This window comes from Hydra vulgaris, chromosome 06, assembly GCF_038396675.1.
Source record: "Hydra vulgaris chromosome 06, alternate assembly HydraT2T_AEP".
NCBI lineage: Eukaryota > Metazoa > Cnidaria > Hydrozoa > Anthoathecata > Hydridae > Hydra > Hydra vulgaris.
In genome coordinates this window covers 49767501-49782406 of record NC_088925.1, presented here as the reverse complement: position 1 = coordinate 49782406, position 14906 = coordinate 49767501, and the positions used below count along the sequence as shown (strand labels likewise).

Genomic DNA, 14906 nt, shown 5'->3' with positions numbered 1-14906 from the left:
TATATTCACAAAAATGTTGTTTCAAATGAATTTCTGGCATTTCAATCAGTAAATTTTTCAAAGTTGTAACAAATTTATTTTGTTGTTAACTTTTTTAAAAGTTTGTGATTTTTGAACAATTGTTCAACAGTATCAGCAAAATACATGCTTATCTTCCTCTAGCTAATTGGCTTACGGAGGCCGGATACTAAGAGCAGCAAAGAACAAGTTCAATCCACTAAAGAGCATCATAACCCGATGTCACGGAACAAGGTAAGTAAGTTTAAGATGAACAAAAAAATATTAAGTAAAAGTTGGAAGTAATCGAGCTAAAAAGATGCATAGAATGCGGACAGAGAAGTCATTTAGAAACACAAAAACTTTGTCATACTTTAGGAATAAAAATCTGTTAAATGAATTTCAGGATTAAGTATTAGCACAAAGTACTTTAAAACAAATTAAAAAAAAATTAAAATCAATAATTTTTCTTTCAATTTTGATGGTTTTTTTGTTCGTAACTTTATACACGCTTCATTGACTAAGTATTGATTTTATTTGAGTTTTATTTAACAAATTTCAAAGTAAATTTTTGAAAATTATATTATTTAAGGTAATAATACAAAACATAGAAAGTTGTATAAAAGTTACATATATCCTTTCTCCCCTATAAAAAAACATATAAAAGTTGAATATATATCCTCAGTTGAAAAGCAATGATTAAGTAAAGTGTTAAATAAATTAACTAAAATTAGTTTTATGAAGTTTTTATAATATAAAACACAATTTTTTAAATTGCTAAAAATATGGTATATTTGTCACATATCTTAAGGTTGATATAGGATATATATACTTAATATATATATATATATATATATATATATATATATATATATATATATATATATATATATATATATATATATATATATATATATATTTATATACAATACTGCTCAAAAATTTAGCACACATTAGATTTAAGTTGCGTTTTTTTCTTTAAAAATGAAATAAAAGTAAAAAATAAGAAATTCAGGGTTTTTTAAAAAACGAAACATTTATTTGACTTTTTTAATTACATTAAGAGAAAAACAACTAAAAAAAACAAATGTCTGCCACTAAATATCTTTAATCAAAGTTAGTACATAAAAACAAAGTTAAAAAAAAGCTGCTCATAAGTTTAGCCCACCTGGATTTGAGTTTTCTTTAATACCAAGATCAATAAGGGATATGTCCACCTTTGTTCTTTATGCATAGTTCACATCTTCTTTTAATTGAATCAAAAAGTTATCGGCAATAATCAGTTGATAAGCTGTCGAACGACTCTTTCAAACTTTCCCTAAGATGTTCAGCTGATGTTACGGGAGCTTTAGTGAGTTTGCGGTCTAGTACAGTCCATATATTTTCGATTGGATTAAGGTCAGGTGATCTAGCTGGCCACTGAAGTACCTTAATGTTGTTTTCTTGAAACCAAGTAGTCACCGTTTTCGCCTTTGACAAGGAGCGTTGTCTTGTTGAAACTGCCACTCCGACTCATTGCTAAAAAAGATGTCTCTAGTCGGGATTAAATGATTTTCAAGCGTTTCTATATATTTATGTTGATCCATACGACCATCGTATAAGTAGCAGAGACCTGGGCCGTCATAAGTGATGCAACCCCATATGCCTACAGAACCTCCACCACCTTGTAGTCGCGGCACAATGAAGCGACTACGAAACATCTCATTATAGTGTGTTCGGATAATCACTCTGTTCTTTCGGTTAATAACTGTAAAGTTTGATTCGTCACTAAATATTATTCTTTTTAGTTCATAATTAGTCATTTTTAAAATAGCTCTACAAAATTTGATACGTTTTAACCGATCAATTGGTTTAAGCAGTGGTTTTTTTAGCAGCAACGTAGCAACAAAGTTTTCGATCAATCAATCTTCTATTTACAGTTTGTCTTGAGATATGATTTAGAGCCAAATTTACTTCTTGTGCAATCTCTTTGGCTGAATATTTAGGGTTTTTTCTTGCAATTCTATAGATACTATTATCATCGGTGATACTTGTTATTCTTGGTCGTCCAGATCGGTTTTTGTCTGCAGTAGTGCCAGTTTTTTCAAATTTTTGAATTGTTCTGAGTACACATGAACGAGATACAGACTTAAGAGTTCGAGCAATTTCAGAACTGTTGAAACCACCAAGGTGTAGTCCTACAATACGCTGTTTTATTTCAGAGCTAATTGATTTTTTTCTCATCTTATTGGTCAAATTATGGACAAAATTTAAGCGAAAAATACCAAGTTTATTTCAAATGAGATAATACATACTATGTATATCTTAGAAGCTTTTGTTCAGTTAAAATGTAAAAATTTGACGTCAAAAAGTAAAGAGCGGTAGTTAAAAGACAATAGAAGTGCAAGTGTGCTAAAATTATGAGCAGCTTTTTTACACCGCTTTAATTAGCGGTCTCTGTTTAAGTTAAAAATAGATAGTTAAATTAACGTAATTTTTTTTCTTTTTTTTTTTCTATATAAGGTATGTTTTAATTAACTGTAAAAAAAACAAACTGAAATGGCATAAGAAGTTTACCGCCTAAAAATTCAATTAAAAGAAGAAAAATGAAACTTAAATCTATGTGTGCTAAATTTTTGAGCAGCATTGTATATATATATATATATATATATATATATATATATATATATATATATATATATATATATATTATATATATATATATATATATACTAAAAGGGAAAAATGTTTATATAAACGAAGACTTCTGTTTCGAAACGACACAAATCCGGAAGGATTTAAGGGAAAAATAAAAATCGACAGAGCGGCTGGTAAGTTTGCCTTCATATCTTACGATAGATTGATAATTCGCGATTGGGATGCAAAAAAAAGCAATAAGTTTTATAATATTTGTCATTAATTAACGCAATTTTATTTTCATTATTACTATGCATATTTAATTTAAACTGTTTTTAAAAATGGAGGAAAATTTCATATTTAAATCTTCAAATGAAAATGGCATCATCGATGATAATGGCACTGATTAAAATTATTTTAGCCACAAAATGCAAGAAAGTCTAACTAAAACAGTCAACTAAAAACACTTTTTCAATTTTAAATATCAATATTTGAAGTTTAAATGAAAACTTTGAAAATTTAAAAATATTATTGCATACAATTAAACACGATTTAAAAATTATTTGTCTGACAGAAACTTGGTGTAAATGCGGTGAAACAAATTATGAATTTGAACTAATTAATTACACATCAATTCATCAAGCACGTGAAGTAAATGCAGGTGGGCAGGCCCGGTTCTAACAGTTTTCTATGTGTAGGCAAGATGCAAATATGCTGCCGCAAAAATTAAAAATGCAATAATTTCCAATTTGAAGGAAAATAGAAAAACACTGAAAATCAAACTTTAATATATTTTTATTTTATTACGAAAAATTACACAAAAACAAAGTAAATAAAAAAACTGAATTTATACAAAAATAAAAAACAAAACAAATTCCATTCATGAAAAAATAAAAAACAAATCGTAATTAAAAGTGAATTTTCCTAGCTTTTAATTCTGCGAAATCTGTCCAAATGATCAGCAATTTCTTTCTCGATGGAAATCGTAGCTAGACCAACTAAACGATCTTGACACATTTGTGATCTGAAATAGGATTTTATTATTTTCAGCTTTGAAAAGCTTCTTTCAGCACTAGCAACTGTGACTGGTAACGTTAGTAGTATGCGAAGAGCTATCGAAAGGTTTGGGTATACTTCGACAACATTAGATGTGTAAATACAATATTAATACACTTTTTGGATCGCTATTGGAAGTATCAAGTCGTCTCCCAATAGCTTTAATTTCATACCAAAGTTCGACCCCGTTGATATCAGATTGGCCATCAGACATAAGCGCTAACTGCAAGTCCTTACAGTGTTTCAATAACTCATCATCCGTAAAGTGTTTGCTGCCGATATTGTAAAGAAACCCAAATAACTCGTTATATTCCGATAATTGCGTAAATCTTTCATTTATTGCTTGAACTGCGATGTCCAATATTCGATTGAAAAAAGATACTCTGAAGTTTTGTTCTGGTGATACTATCGGTTCATCACGACCTTCGTATAGGAATTGTCTACTCTTTCTGCGTACGCGTACGGGATCATCCACATCAAATCCTTCAAAAATTTCTAGTTCAACTGCCAATTTTTTTGCATTTTCAACCATTGCGGCAAATGCTTCATCACAGCGATAATCGCATAGGAAAGATTTGGTAGCGTTTAAATGCTCTAGAGCAAGCGACAAGTCTAAAGCCTGTAATTGGAGCATTTTGCTGACAATATTAATTTGGAATAAAATGTCATACCACAATACCAAGGAGCAAACAAATTTGAAATTTGAAATATTTCTGGCTATTCCCTTAGCCTCTGCGCGACTCTTGACTTGTGGTGCAGTAGTTAATGTATTGTCTTCTGCGATTTCAATTAGTGCATCGTAAACTCCACTAATCTGAAATCGAAGTGCCCGTACGGCATCGACCCTGCTTTCCCAACGAGTGGCACTTAACGGTTTTATAGTCAGATCGCTAAGGTGGTTTAATAATATACTCCAACGGTGAGTTGATGCTGAGAAAAATTTATAAATGCCTTAAATTAAATCAAAGAATGCGACAGCCTCCATATAACAATTAGCTGCATCGTTCAATACCAAGTTGAGCGAGTGGGCACTACAAGGCACGAAAAAAGCTCGAGGATTTAGTTGACGAATTCTGGCTTGCACACCATTATATTTTCCGCGCATGTTGGCTCCATTATCGTACCCTTGTCCCCTCATGTCATCAAGATTTACGCCTAATTCCTGCAACTTATCGATAACAACTTTTGTCATATTTGCTCCCGTTGTGTCTTGTAATTCAAGAAAAGTTACGAATTGTTCAGAAACTACGACTTCAGCTGGTTTTTCCGAAGATGATTCAGTTGCACTGACAAACCTAAAAACAACTGTCATCTGCTCCATGTGGCTTATATCGGGGGTACAGTCTAAAATAAGTGAGTAGTACTTTGCTCGCTCTAGTTTTGCTAAGATGTGATTTTTGATTTTATTAGCAAGCAATTCAACGATTTCATTTTGAATAGTTTTTCCGAGATAGGTGGTGTGAATTTCACTTGTTGTTATTCGTTGAATATGTTTACTCATAATAGGATCATAATTTCCTAAGAATTCAATAAATTTAAGAAAATTTCCGTTATTCGGTTCGAAAAGCTTTTCACATGTTCCTCTTAATGCTAGATTTTGTCCAGCAAGAGTTCTAATTAATGTTATTATTCTTTCAAGAACTTGTCGCCAATGTTGAGTTTCAGATTGAATTATTTTCTGATTAATTTGATCAATCGTAGCCCCTGATTTAAGTCTCACCTCCAGATCTCTCCAATTTAGATATGCAGTAGTGTGGCCACTTGATGTTTCATGTCGTTTAATAATAACAGAAATATTTTTCCAATCTCGGCAGCCGTCATGCGATGACAGGGAGAATTTATTCGGACTAAATATCTTACAGCAAAAGCAAAATACAGTGTCTTTCGTAATGGAGTACACCAACCAAGTGCGTTTAATTTTATCGCCATTAGACATTCGGCGATAAAAATGAAAGCTTGAAAATTTTCTACCTTGTTCATCTTTGGGAAATAAAGACGGCAATTTTTGAATTGGACCATACTTCATCAGCAATGCTTTAAATTTACCATCTATTATAGGCCATTTTGCCGGATCATTAAAATTAAGAAGCAAATCTTTATTGGTTTTGGGGTCTTCACCACTTTGATCTTCATTGTTTTCATTTTGTCCTATATCATCGACGTTCTGTACAACAACTTCACTTAAATTGGAGATAAATTCCACTTCATCAACATTTTCTGGTTCTTTAGCAGTTATATCATTTCCAGAATTTCTATATTCATTAACACTAACACTATCCGCATATTCTATTTCTCCACCGCTTTCGATTTCAATTTCAACTTCATTTTGGTTTGAAGTTGAAGCTACTATAGGTGCCAGTGCTTTTTCGCTTGATGACCTGCTCAAAAAGTGCAACAAAGCATTCTTCTGTTTGGCAGAATTTGCTTCACGTTGAAGCCTAATTTTCTTGTATTGTGACCCAGACAAGCGCTGTCTCTTACCACGGTCCATTATATTGTATCGTTTAAAGAATTTAAACTTAAAAAAAATATAGCATTGATACATATACCTAATTTTTTATATTTAATAATAATAATAATAATAATAAGTTTATTCAAATACATGAAAAAGAAAACGAAAAAACAAACTTTAACTACTTACTTATAAAAATTATTGTTAGACAAATATTATTCAATTTATAAAAGGGTATAATAATTTTTTTTTTTTATTCAAAGTTAAAGTTCGTTTAATAATACACTTTTATAACAATTTATACCCAGTTCACACTAAATTCTGTTTTAAATAAACATGTTTTAATGTAAACATAGTTTTATAATAAACATGTTTTCAGTTTTCTTGCGTTCAGATTGAACGTTCTTTAGTATTTATATTAACGTTCGAAAATGGCGCTCTCAAAGAAAAACTTGATCTCGAAGTTACGAGTATTATTGTACATATCAAGGAAAAAAAGAAGACTGCAATTGCAGCACATACTGATAAACTGTATTACTGCTTATAATTTTGCGGTTTACAGAAAAATTTGGACTAAACCTCGCAGTCAAAGCTTTTGGTACGAAACAATGGTAAACTGTTGGAACGAAGATGATTGGATAAAAAACATAAGAATGTCTAAAGCAGCCTTTAATTATCTGTGCAAGGAAGTTTCACCTTTTATGCCTATACAAGGCACTAACTTTCGTAAATCTTTGCCTTTAGAAATGAAGTTAGCTGTGACACTTTACTTTTTAAGTGGATCTGCAGATTACCGAACAATAGCCAATTTATTTGGCTTAGGAAAATCAACTGTTTGTACAATAGTTCACAGAATTTGTAAACATTTTGTTGATAACTTAATGAAGAAATACATTTCCTTACCCTCAAGGGAAGAAACAATGGAGATTATAGTAAGTTTTGAAAAATTATATGGTTTTCCACAAGTAGTTGGAGCAGTTGATGGATGTCACATAAGAATAAAGGCTCCTCATAAAAATTCAGAGGACTATATAAACAGAAAAGAATATCACTCCATTATTTTACAGGGATTGGTAGACAGCAAGTATTTATTTAGAGATATTTTTGTAGGGTGGACTGGCAAATCACACGATTCAAGGGTTTTTAAAAATTCTCCCTTATATAAAGAGTGTCTGGCTAGAACCTTTTTACCTACAAACTTATCTAAAATAATTGATAATATTGAAATTGGTCCTCTTATCCTTGGTGATTCAGCATATCCCCTTAAAAATTGGCTTATGAAACCTTACTCAGATCGTGGAAATCTTAGTATAGAAGAAGCAAAGTTTAACGTTTCTCTTAGTAAATGTCGTGTGGTGGTGGAGAATGGATTTGGAAGATTAAAAGGTCGATTTCAATGTCTTTTAAAGAGATTAGATACAACAGTTGAACACACAGTCAATATTGTTACAACATGTTGTATACTAAATAACTTCTGTACTTTGACAAAGCAAAAGTATTTAAATGAATGGATTGAACAAACAGAAATTGACTTAGTAAACCCTATATTAAACCACAGTTGCATTGAACTTGACAATAAAGCTGAGTTTATTAGAAATTCCATAAAAAAACATTATTTTACAACTGTTTAGTTGTAAATGATTTTTTTCAAACAATGTTGTAAAAGGCATGGTTTATTTTATTTTGAGAAAAAAATAACAAAACAAAGAAATTGCTTCACATTTTTTTAATCATAATTAAAAACTCTATCTCAGTCCCACTTTTAAGACGTTTAACATCCTTATCATTTCGGATAAGTACATTTGGTAACTTGGTAATCAATAAAGATGCATTATCTTGAACTGAAAATTCCTCTTTTATTGTGCAAGTAAGTTTTTCTAGTGTCAAATCTGCCAATGAAAGTTCTATTTCAATAAAATATAAATCTTCAACTTGACGAACTTTTAATATAACACATGATTCTTCTTGTTTGTGGTTTTCTAAAATACTTTCTAAAATTTTATGATCAATATCAGCCTGAGAGGTCATAAATTTATTAACAGTGGCATTTAATTGTTCAAACATTACCTCACTTCTTGATTTTTTCTTTTTGGATTTTTTAAAGTAAAAACTATTATCTTTTTTTACCAACTCTTCAGATTTAGAACTTGACGGAGTAGTTTCAATGTCTATATGTTCACAGTTTACTAACTCATTAACACAATTATTAAAATTATTCACTTCTGCAGTTTTTTCAATAATAACATTCATGCCTGAGGAACTTTTCAAAAAAGTTGGTAATGTGGTTGGTTTGTCACTAAGAACCTTATCAATTTCATCAAAGCAGGATGGTTTTTTGGAAGGACCAGTCCCACTTGTATTTCGTTTATTATCAATATAATTGCGATATGCACTTGTCAATGTGTGAATTCTTGTTTTACACATCTCTTTATCTCTGTCTTCATATCCAGAAGCTTGCAAGAATAGCAAAATTTCCTCCCAAATTTTTCCTTTTCTAAAATCCAAAAAATATGAAGTTATATATATATATATATATATATATATATATATATATATATATATATATATATATATATATATATATATATATATATATATATATATATATATATATATATATATATATATATATATATATATATATATATTGTGCTAACTATCAAATAGAAATAAATATCTTGTTGTAAAAAGTACAATTTATAAAAGTTCATTTCCTTGTTTATTCAATATTAATGTAATTCGTAATCACTTCTTGTCTATTTGTGATTTATTTAAACTATTTAGTAACGAGTGGTTTGATTTTATTTAACAAGTTATTTCAATTTGATCCAACTTAACTGAAAAAAACAAAACAAAACCTTGTGCATGACTTCAACTTTTCTTGGATATTATCTTCTGACCATTTACTAATTAGTATTTTTGTTTCCTCATCATCCCAATGTCTAGCTCTCTTTCTAGATTTAACTTTTTCTTCAGCAACAGCTTTTTCCTCCGCCATTTAAAAACAGTTCAGGGTAATAAAACGCAATTAAAACAACCTCGCGACGTTGTTTTATTAAAACAACTTTTAACGTTGCGTGTTTTAATTAAAACCAATTTTAAATTTGATGAGAATAGTAAAATGTAAAACGCGTTTAAAATACGACAATTAAAACGTGTTTTATCGTCAGTATGAACGGGGTATTACAATAGATATCTCAAAGATAACTTCAATAAAATTTTTAAGAAAGTTTCTTAGGAATATTCTGGAACTTTTATTTGCTTAGTCAGCGTATTTTATGAACCAATAGAATTCGTTTGTTTGTATATTTGGCGGTTTGCTAACATCCATCCCTGAAAAGGAAAAAAGAAACTTTTTTTTACTGTTTCTTCTTCGCCAAATCCCAAATGTTAAACATGTATACAAACAAACGCTTTTATTACTATATTATTTATTTGAAAAATTTAGTATGTATTAAAGTTCCCGTAAAATACAACGCCGCCTAAGCAAAAAATTTGTGGACAAATAGGAAATGTTATAATCTACAAAATCCATAACTTTAAATTATAAAAATGGAGTGAGTACGTAGAAGAACTTGGAAATTTAAAAAAAAAATAAAATAATTTCTTGTTACAAAAAAAAAATTAAAAATTTTTTTTTTTTTTTGGGAAAACACAAAATAAATTAAGAAAATGCCCGAAAATGTCTAGAAAAGTGCCGCCGTCGGCTGTCGCCGACGTCGCCTACGCTTAAAACCGGGCCTGCAGGTGGGGGCGTTTGTATTTGTATTATATATTTATTTATACAATTCAATAAATTTTGTCTTACGTAACGATCTCTGCGTCAATGAAACAGATTGTGAGCCTTTGTGCATTGAATTAGTAAATAATGCAGAAAGAAACACAATTATAAATACTACTTATAGACCGCCATCTGGAAACTTGAAAAAATTTAAAACTCATCTTAAAACATTTTTAAACAAAATTATAAATAAAAAAAAACATAATTATATGGTCGGAGATTTGAACATCAACCTGATTAACTATGCCTCAAATATTAATGCTAAGAATTTTATAAACACTCCTCTACAAAATAACCTTATCCCAATAATAAACAAATCTACAAGAATAACAAATAGGTCTTCTACTCTTCTTGATAACATCATAACTAACAACTTTCATAATAACCCTCTTTACACAGGTATAATACAGACCGATATTTCGGATCATTTTCCTACATTCTTAGCTACAAATAACCTTTTGATAAACAATATTTCCACAAAATCCACCTTAATTCGGCGACAGATCAATGAAAACTCCTTAAAAAAATTTAAAAACTGTTTACAAAATTGCGTTGATTGGGATCTAGTACTGCAATCAAATGATGCTAATAATACAAATGAATTGTTTCTTAATTAATTTTGCAAACAATATGAAATAGCGTTTCCAGAAATAAAAAAAAATTATAAATAATAAGTCGCTCCAAACTCCCTGGATGTCTATAGGTTTACTAAAATCTTCAAAAAAGAAAGAAAAATTATATATAAAATATCTTAAAAAAAAATCTTATAAAAATGAAATAATTTACAAAAATTATAAAAATATATTTGAAAAAACCAAAAAATACTCAAAAAAAACTTTATTATTGTTTTAAACAGTTGTTAAAAAAAACCAAAGGAAACTCTAAAAAAAAAGGAATGTAATTAAGGTATAGTTACTCGATACCAAATAAAAAAATTATTTCATTATCTTTTGAAAAAAGTTCACCCCTAAATCAAAATATTAAATAGCGTTTTATAACAATATAGATTTTATAATAATTAAATGTTTAGTCACTAACTATTACAGTTACTAGAGCATAACATATGCTCTGTATTGTCTATATTTATGATTACTATACATCAGTACATCACTGTCTATTAATTAAAATAAATCTACATTGGAATTTATCTTTTTTCTGCAGACTAAATACAGTTCATGCATCAATTTTATTGCACGTACCGCGGACTGGTTGCTTCTCGGTACCTTCAGTACTGATGGTTCCTGTTTCCAGTCTTTCTCCAATACCTGTAACCCCTTCTTGTAGGGTTTCCGTACTTGTGACAAGTTACTATAGTCTACCTTGTTGTAAAATTGATCAGCAAACTAATACTTTGCTCCGTCGTACAACCATTATCATATCTTCGTAATGTTTCTTCTCTTTCTCTTTTCTATAAATACTATAATGGGCTGCTCAAAAGAGCTAGCGTCTCTTGTGCCATCTACTAATATTTATTCTCGTGTTATTCGTCATTCAAGTAAGACTTTTCTGTGACTGTTTCTAAGTGCTCCAAAAGTTCTTACTCGTCTAATTTTTTTTTCTCGGAATCAGTTCTTTGGAATTCGCTTCTTTCATCTTGCTTTCCTGATTCAGATATATTTTGCAATCTTTTAAGTCGTCTGTCAATCGTTATCTTGATCAAACTTTTATTCACGTAAAGCTGAACAATTATTCCAAAAACGCTGAGTAAAAGTAATTGCTTTTTTTTAATCAACAATTTTTACTTTCATAAAGTTTTACTTTTATTTAAAAATTGTATAGCTGCAAAATCTCCTTTATTTTAATTTATGGCATTTATTTGCCGTTTTAAAAAGTTATTCGGTCTTTTGTTTATTAAATAGTGTTATAAATTAGTATATTAGAGTGCCTTAGTGGCCACGGTTTGAAAATTTTTTTTTTTTTGGTGCCCCAAGAAGTCCTTACGGTCTTGTCACAGAGCACCGTGGATGAGCATTTAAATGGAAGTTCACGCCTCCTTCCTAACCGATGTCGCAAAACTTGCCCAGAGGTGGGTTTTGATCTATGGATCCTTTGTTTCTGAAGCAAGTGCGCTACCACTGCGCCACAGCTGCTCATTTTGGGGTGAGTCATCAACAGGAACACCTAAAAAAATCCTTTGGAGGGGTGATAATATGGACCCTTGGGGTACTATTGCAAGTGGTTTTAAATTCAACCATTACCGTCCGAAAAAGAAATTTCAATTTTAATATTTTTATAGTAAAAATGCTCATATTATAAATTTTTTTCATGAAGTAAAAACATTTTTATAAGCTTATATTGATATTCTATTGTAAATATAGAATAAATAACACCAAACATTCTTAAAAATTTCAACTCTAACAAAAAAAATGCTTTTTCTTCTACAAAACTAGAACCAACCACATCTCTAATGTTGAACATCAGTTTTGTTTTGATTTCTTGTTAATCCACAACTTTTTTTAAGTTCATCATTTTTGTTCCAGTATTTAAACTAAAATTAATAAAATTTTGTTAGAGGAACTAAAAAAATACATTTATAATGCCCAGTTCTGCTAAAACTCATGCTGAGTGTCGAAACACAGTTTGCATTCTCTGGATGTCAAAATATGATCGAAATATAACACCTTTCTTGATAAGCAGATTGGCAAAACACTCTCAAAAACCATTAGACTTTTATGGTAATCATCAAATGGAATGTGCACAAATTGTCGTTTCATTCTGCAAAAAATTGATGAAGGAAAAACATCACAGCCATTTCTCAAATTGTATAATTTTAGTTCAATTGCTGTGAAGCTATCAACAAGAAATTCTCCTGCATGTGACTGTATTATTTTCCAAATTGGTAAGTCAAAGGACAAAAATTCATCTCCCTTGTCCAGCAGTACTAATCAAGAGAAATCATCTAAAGTTGAAAAAAGATGCACAAAATGCCTGTGATTGGACCGGGTTTATCCCATAAGTGCACCCCTGGAACTAGAAGTACAAACCTGATTGCACTTGCAAAAATAGACGCAAAAAGTGCAGAAATTCTTGCATATTCTGTTTTGGGAACCCAGGATGCATCTCCAAATGACATAGTGCGACTAAGCAAATTAAGTGGGGACCAAAATTACCACTGAAACTTGGTAAGTATTTTTTCACTGCGTTTTGCCCAACATACTGCTTTTCATTTAGTACATTTTATTCTATTAATCCGTTTTAAATTTCAGTCAAAGCTACTCCAACATAACTGTTTAAGGATCCTCTTCCAACTAAAAGCCTTGTGACAGTTCAACTTAACACTGATTTGTCCAACAACCAGATGAGACAACTTGCTTCAACTCTTAACTCTGCAGGCCAACAAAAAATTGTTGAGCCATATTTTGCTAGGAAATTTGCAGAGCAAGGAAAGTTGCTCAAAGATCACCTTTCTGTCTGTAAAATTAAATGTTCTGACATAGACCACCTTAGAGATGTTGTTCATTGTAATGATATTGGCAGCTTTTTTCAATGTATGGTATCAGCAAGATCTCCAAGGAACATCTAATTAAGATTGGATTTGATGGTGTAGATGACTTTCTTAAGATGAGCCTGGACATTATCAAGGTAGCCCCAGAACCAACTTGTCCCACCCTGAAGACTCCTAAACTTTGTAGTTCTTCCTTTAAAGATTCTTAAGTAAAGAAACAGCTGATTATAGCAATCTCTGAAGGAATGCCAGAAAACTATGAGAACATTAAGAACCTGTTAAAATTTGTCAATATTGGTGCTTTTTCCTTTGTCTTGTCTTGAGACATGAAAGTTGCTAACATTCTTTGTGGACTTCAGTCTCATGCTAGCAAACATCCTTGCTGTTGGTGTGATGCAAACTCTTCAAACCTTGGAAAATGTGGTGCACTAAGAACTTTTGGGCTCACCAAGCTTTTGTTGCTGAAGGAAGTAATGTAAAGGGTGCTAAATGCTTTTGAAATGTCATTAACGTGCCCTTGCTCAATATTTCAGATGAAACACTCATTCTAAAAGCAATACCACCGATTGAACTTCAGCTACTGATGGGTGTGATCAACCACCTTTTCAAGAGTCTGAGCAAAGTTTGGCTAGAGATCAAAGAATGACCAGAGGTTTTAAACATTCTCCTCCAACCATTTCATGGAGAACATTTTCATGGAAATCATTGTTAAAGGTTGTTTAAAATATTGATATTTTTCAGCAAAAAGTTAAAGCAGAGCTGTAAGTGCAGCATTTCCCTATGTTGAAGCATTCAGGCAATTTGATAAGTTAGTTACTGCATGTTTTGGAACCCATCTGGATGAAAATTTTCAAGAATACATTGAGAACTTCAAAGCTGCATACCTTGCTCTTCCAGTCTCAATCACTCTAAAGGTCCACACTGTGTTCTTTCATGTGGCCCAGCTCATCTCTCTAAGTCATTAAAGTCTTGGAATATACAGTGAACAAGCCACTGAAACTCTTCAAGCCTCAATGGCAACAATTCAAGAGACATGCACTTCACCCAGAACATGGACTGCAATTACTTAACTGTGTTGTAGACTACAACAGCAAACATGTATAGAAGTCAAAATCAAAGCATAGAAGAGTGAAAACGTGATTTTATTAGAATTCAGATGTTTAAGCTATATGATTGAATCCATTATGATATTTAGAGAATCAAATTGTGAAATTAAACAGAAATTTTCTTTTAGTACTAAAAGATATTTTTGAAACTTTGCCAGTATTGAGAAAAACAAAAATGCTAATTTCTCTTACGGACGGTAATCGTTGATTTTAAAATCACTTGTTATGATATTCTATGGCTATGTACAATAAGGTGGGCTGAAAGTATTCTAAAAAAAATTTGCAAATCTATAATTGGCAGGGGGTAGAATAGTTGCTCCATAGTAGTATTAGTGAAAACAAAAAAGTAGAGCTCATAAATTTGTTGGACTTGGGGTGCCCCAACACTTTTGAAATATCACCAATTTTATGCAATTTTTTAATTTTCTGTCATTTTACATACAACTAAGCAAT

General features: G+C 30.8%; 2 protein-coding genes and 1 long non-coding RNA gene across 3 annotated transcripts in view; all 3 read right to left on the bottom strand.

Moving 5' to 3' along the window:
• The window catches only part of LOC136081943 (uncharacterized), a 73145-nt gene that overhangs the window by 13708 nt on the left and 44531 nt on the right, over positions 1–14906 (bottom strand). The window lies entirely within an intron of this gene.
• LOC136082071 (zinc finger MYM-type protein 1-like) lies at positions 3758–6415 on the bottom strand. Its single transcript, XM_065800649.1, has 3 exons — positions 6311–6415; positions 4660–6187; positions 3758–4599 (listed from the first exon to the last, which is right to left on the bottom strand). The coding sequence occupies exons 2-3, from the start codon at positions 6158–6160 to the stop codon at positions 3758–3760; spliced, it is 2343 nt and encodes a 780-aa protein (XP_065656721.1). The 5' UTR covers positions 6161–6187; positions 6311–6415.
• On the bottom strand, positions 7833–9523 carry LOC136081942 (uncharacterized). Its single transcript, XM_065800384.1, has 2 exons — positions 8980–9523; positions 7833–8615 (listed from the first exon to the last, which is right to left on the bottom strand). Exons 1-2 carry the CDS (start codon positions 9117–9119, stop codon positions 7838–7840), a joined length of 918 nt encoding a protein of 305 aa, XP_065656456.1. The 5' UTR covers positions 9120–9523; the 3' UTR covers positions 7833–7837.

Coding starts and splice junctions, on each gene's coding strand:
- LOC136081942 (XM_065800384.1), bottom strand. CDS start 9,119: ATGGCGGAGGAAAAAGCTGTTGCTGAAGAAAAAGTTAAATCTAGAAAG. Junction 8,616..8,979: donor AAGTTGAAGTCATGCACAAG/GTTTTGTTTTGT, acceptor TTTGGATTTTAG/AAAAGGAAAAATTTGGGAGG.
- LOC136082071 (XM_065800649.1), bottom strand. CDS start 6,160: ATGGACCGTGGTAAGAGACAGCGCTTGTCTGGGTCACAATACAAGAAA. Junction 4,600..4,659: donor ATTGAACGATGCAGCTAATT/GTTATATGGAGG, acceptor AATTTTTCTCAG/CATCAACTCACCGTTGGAGT.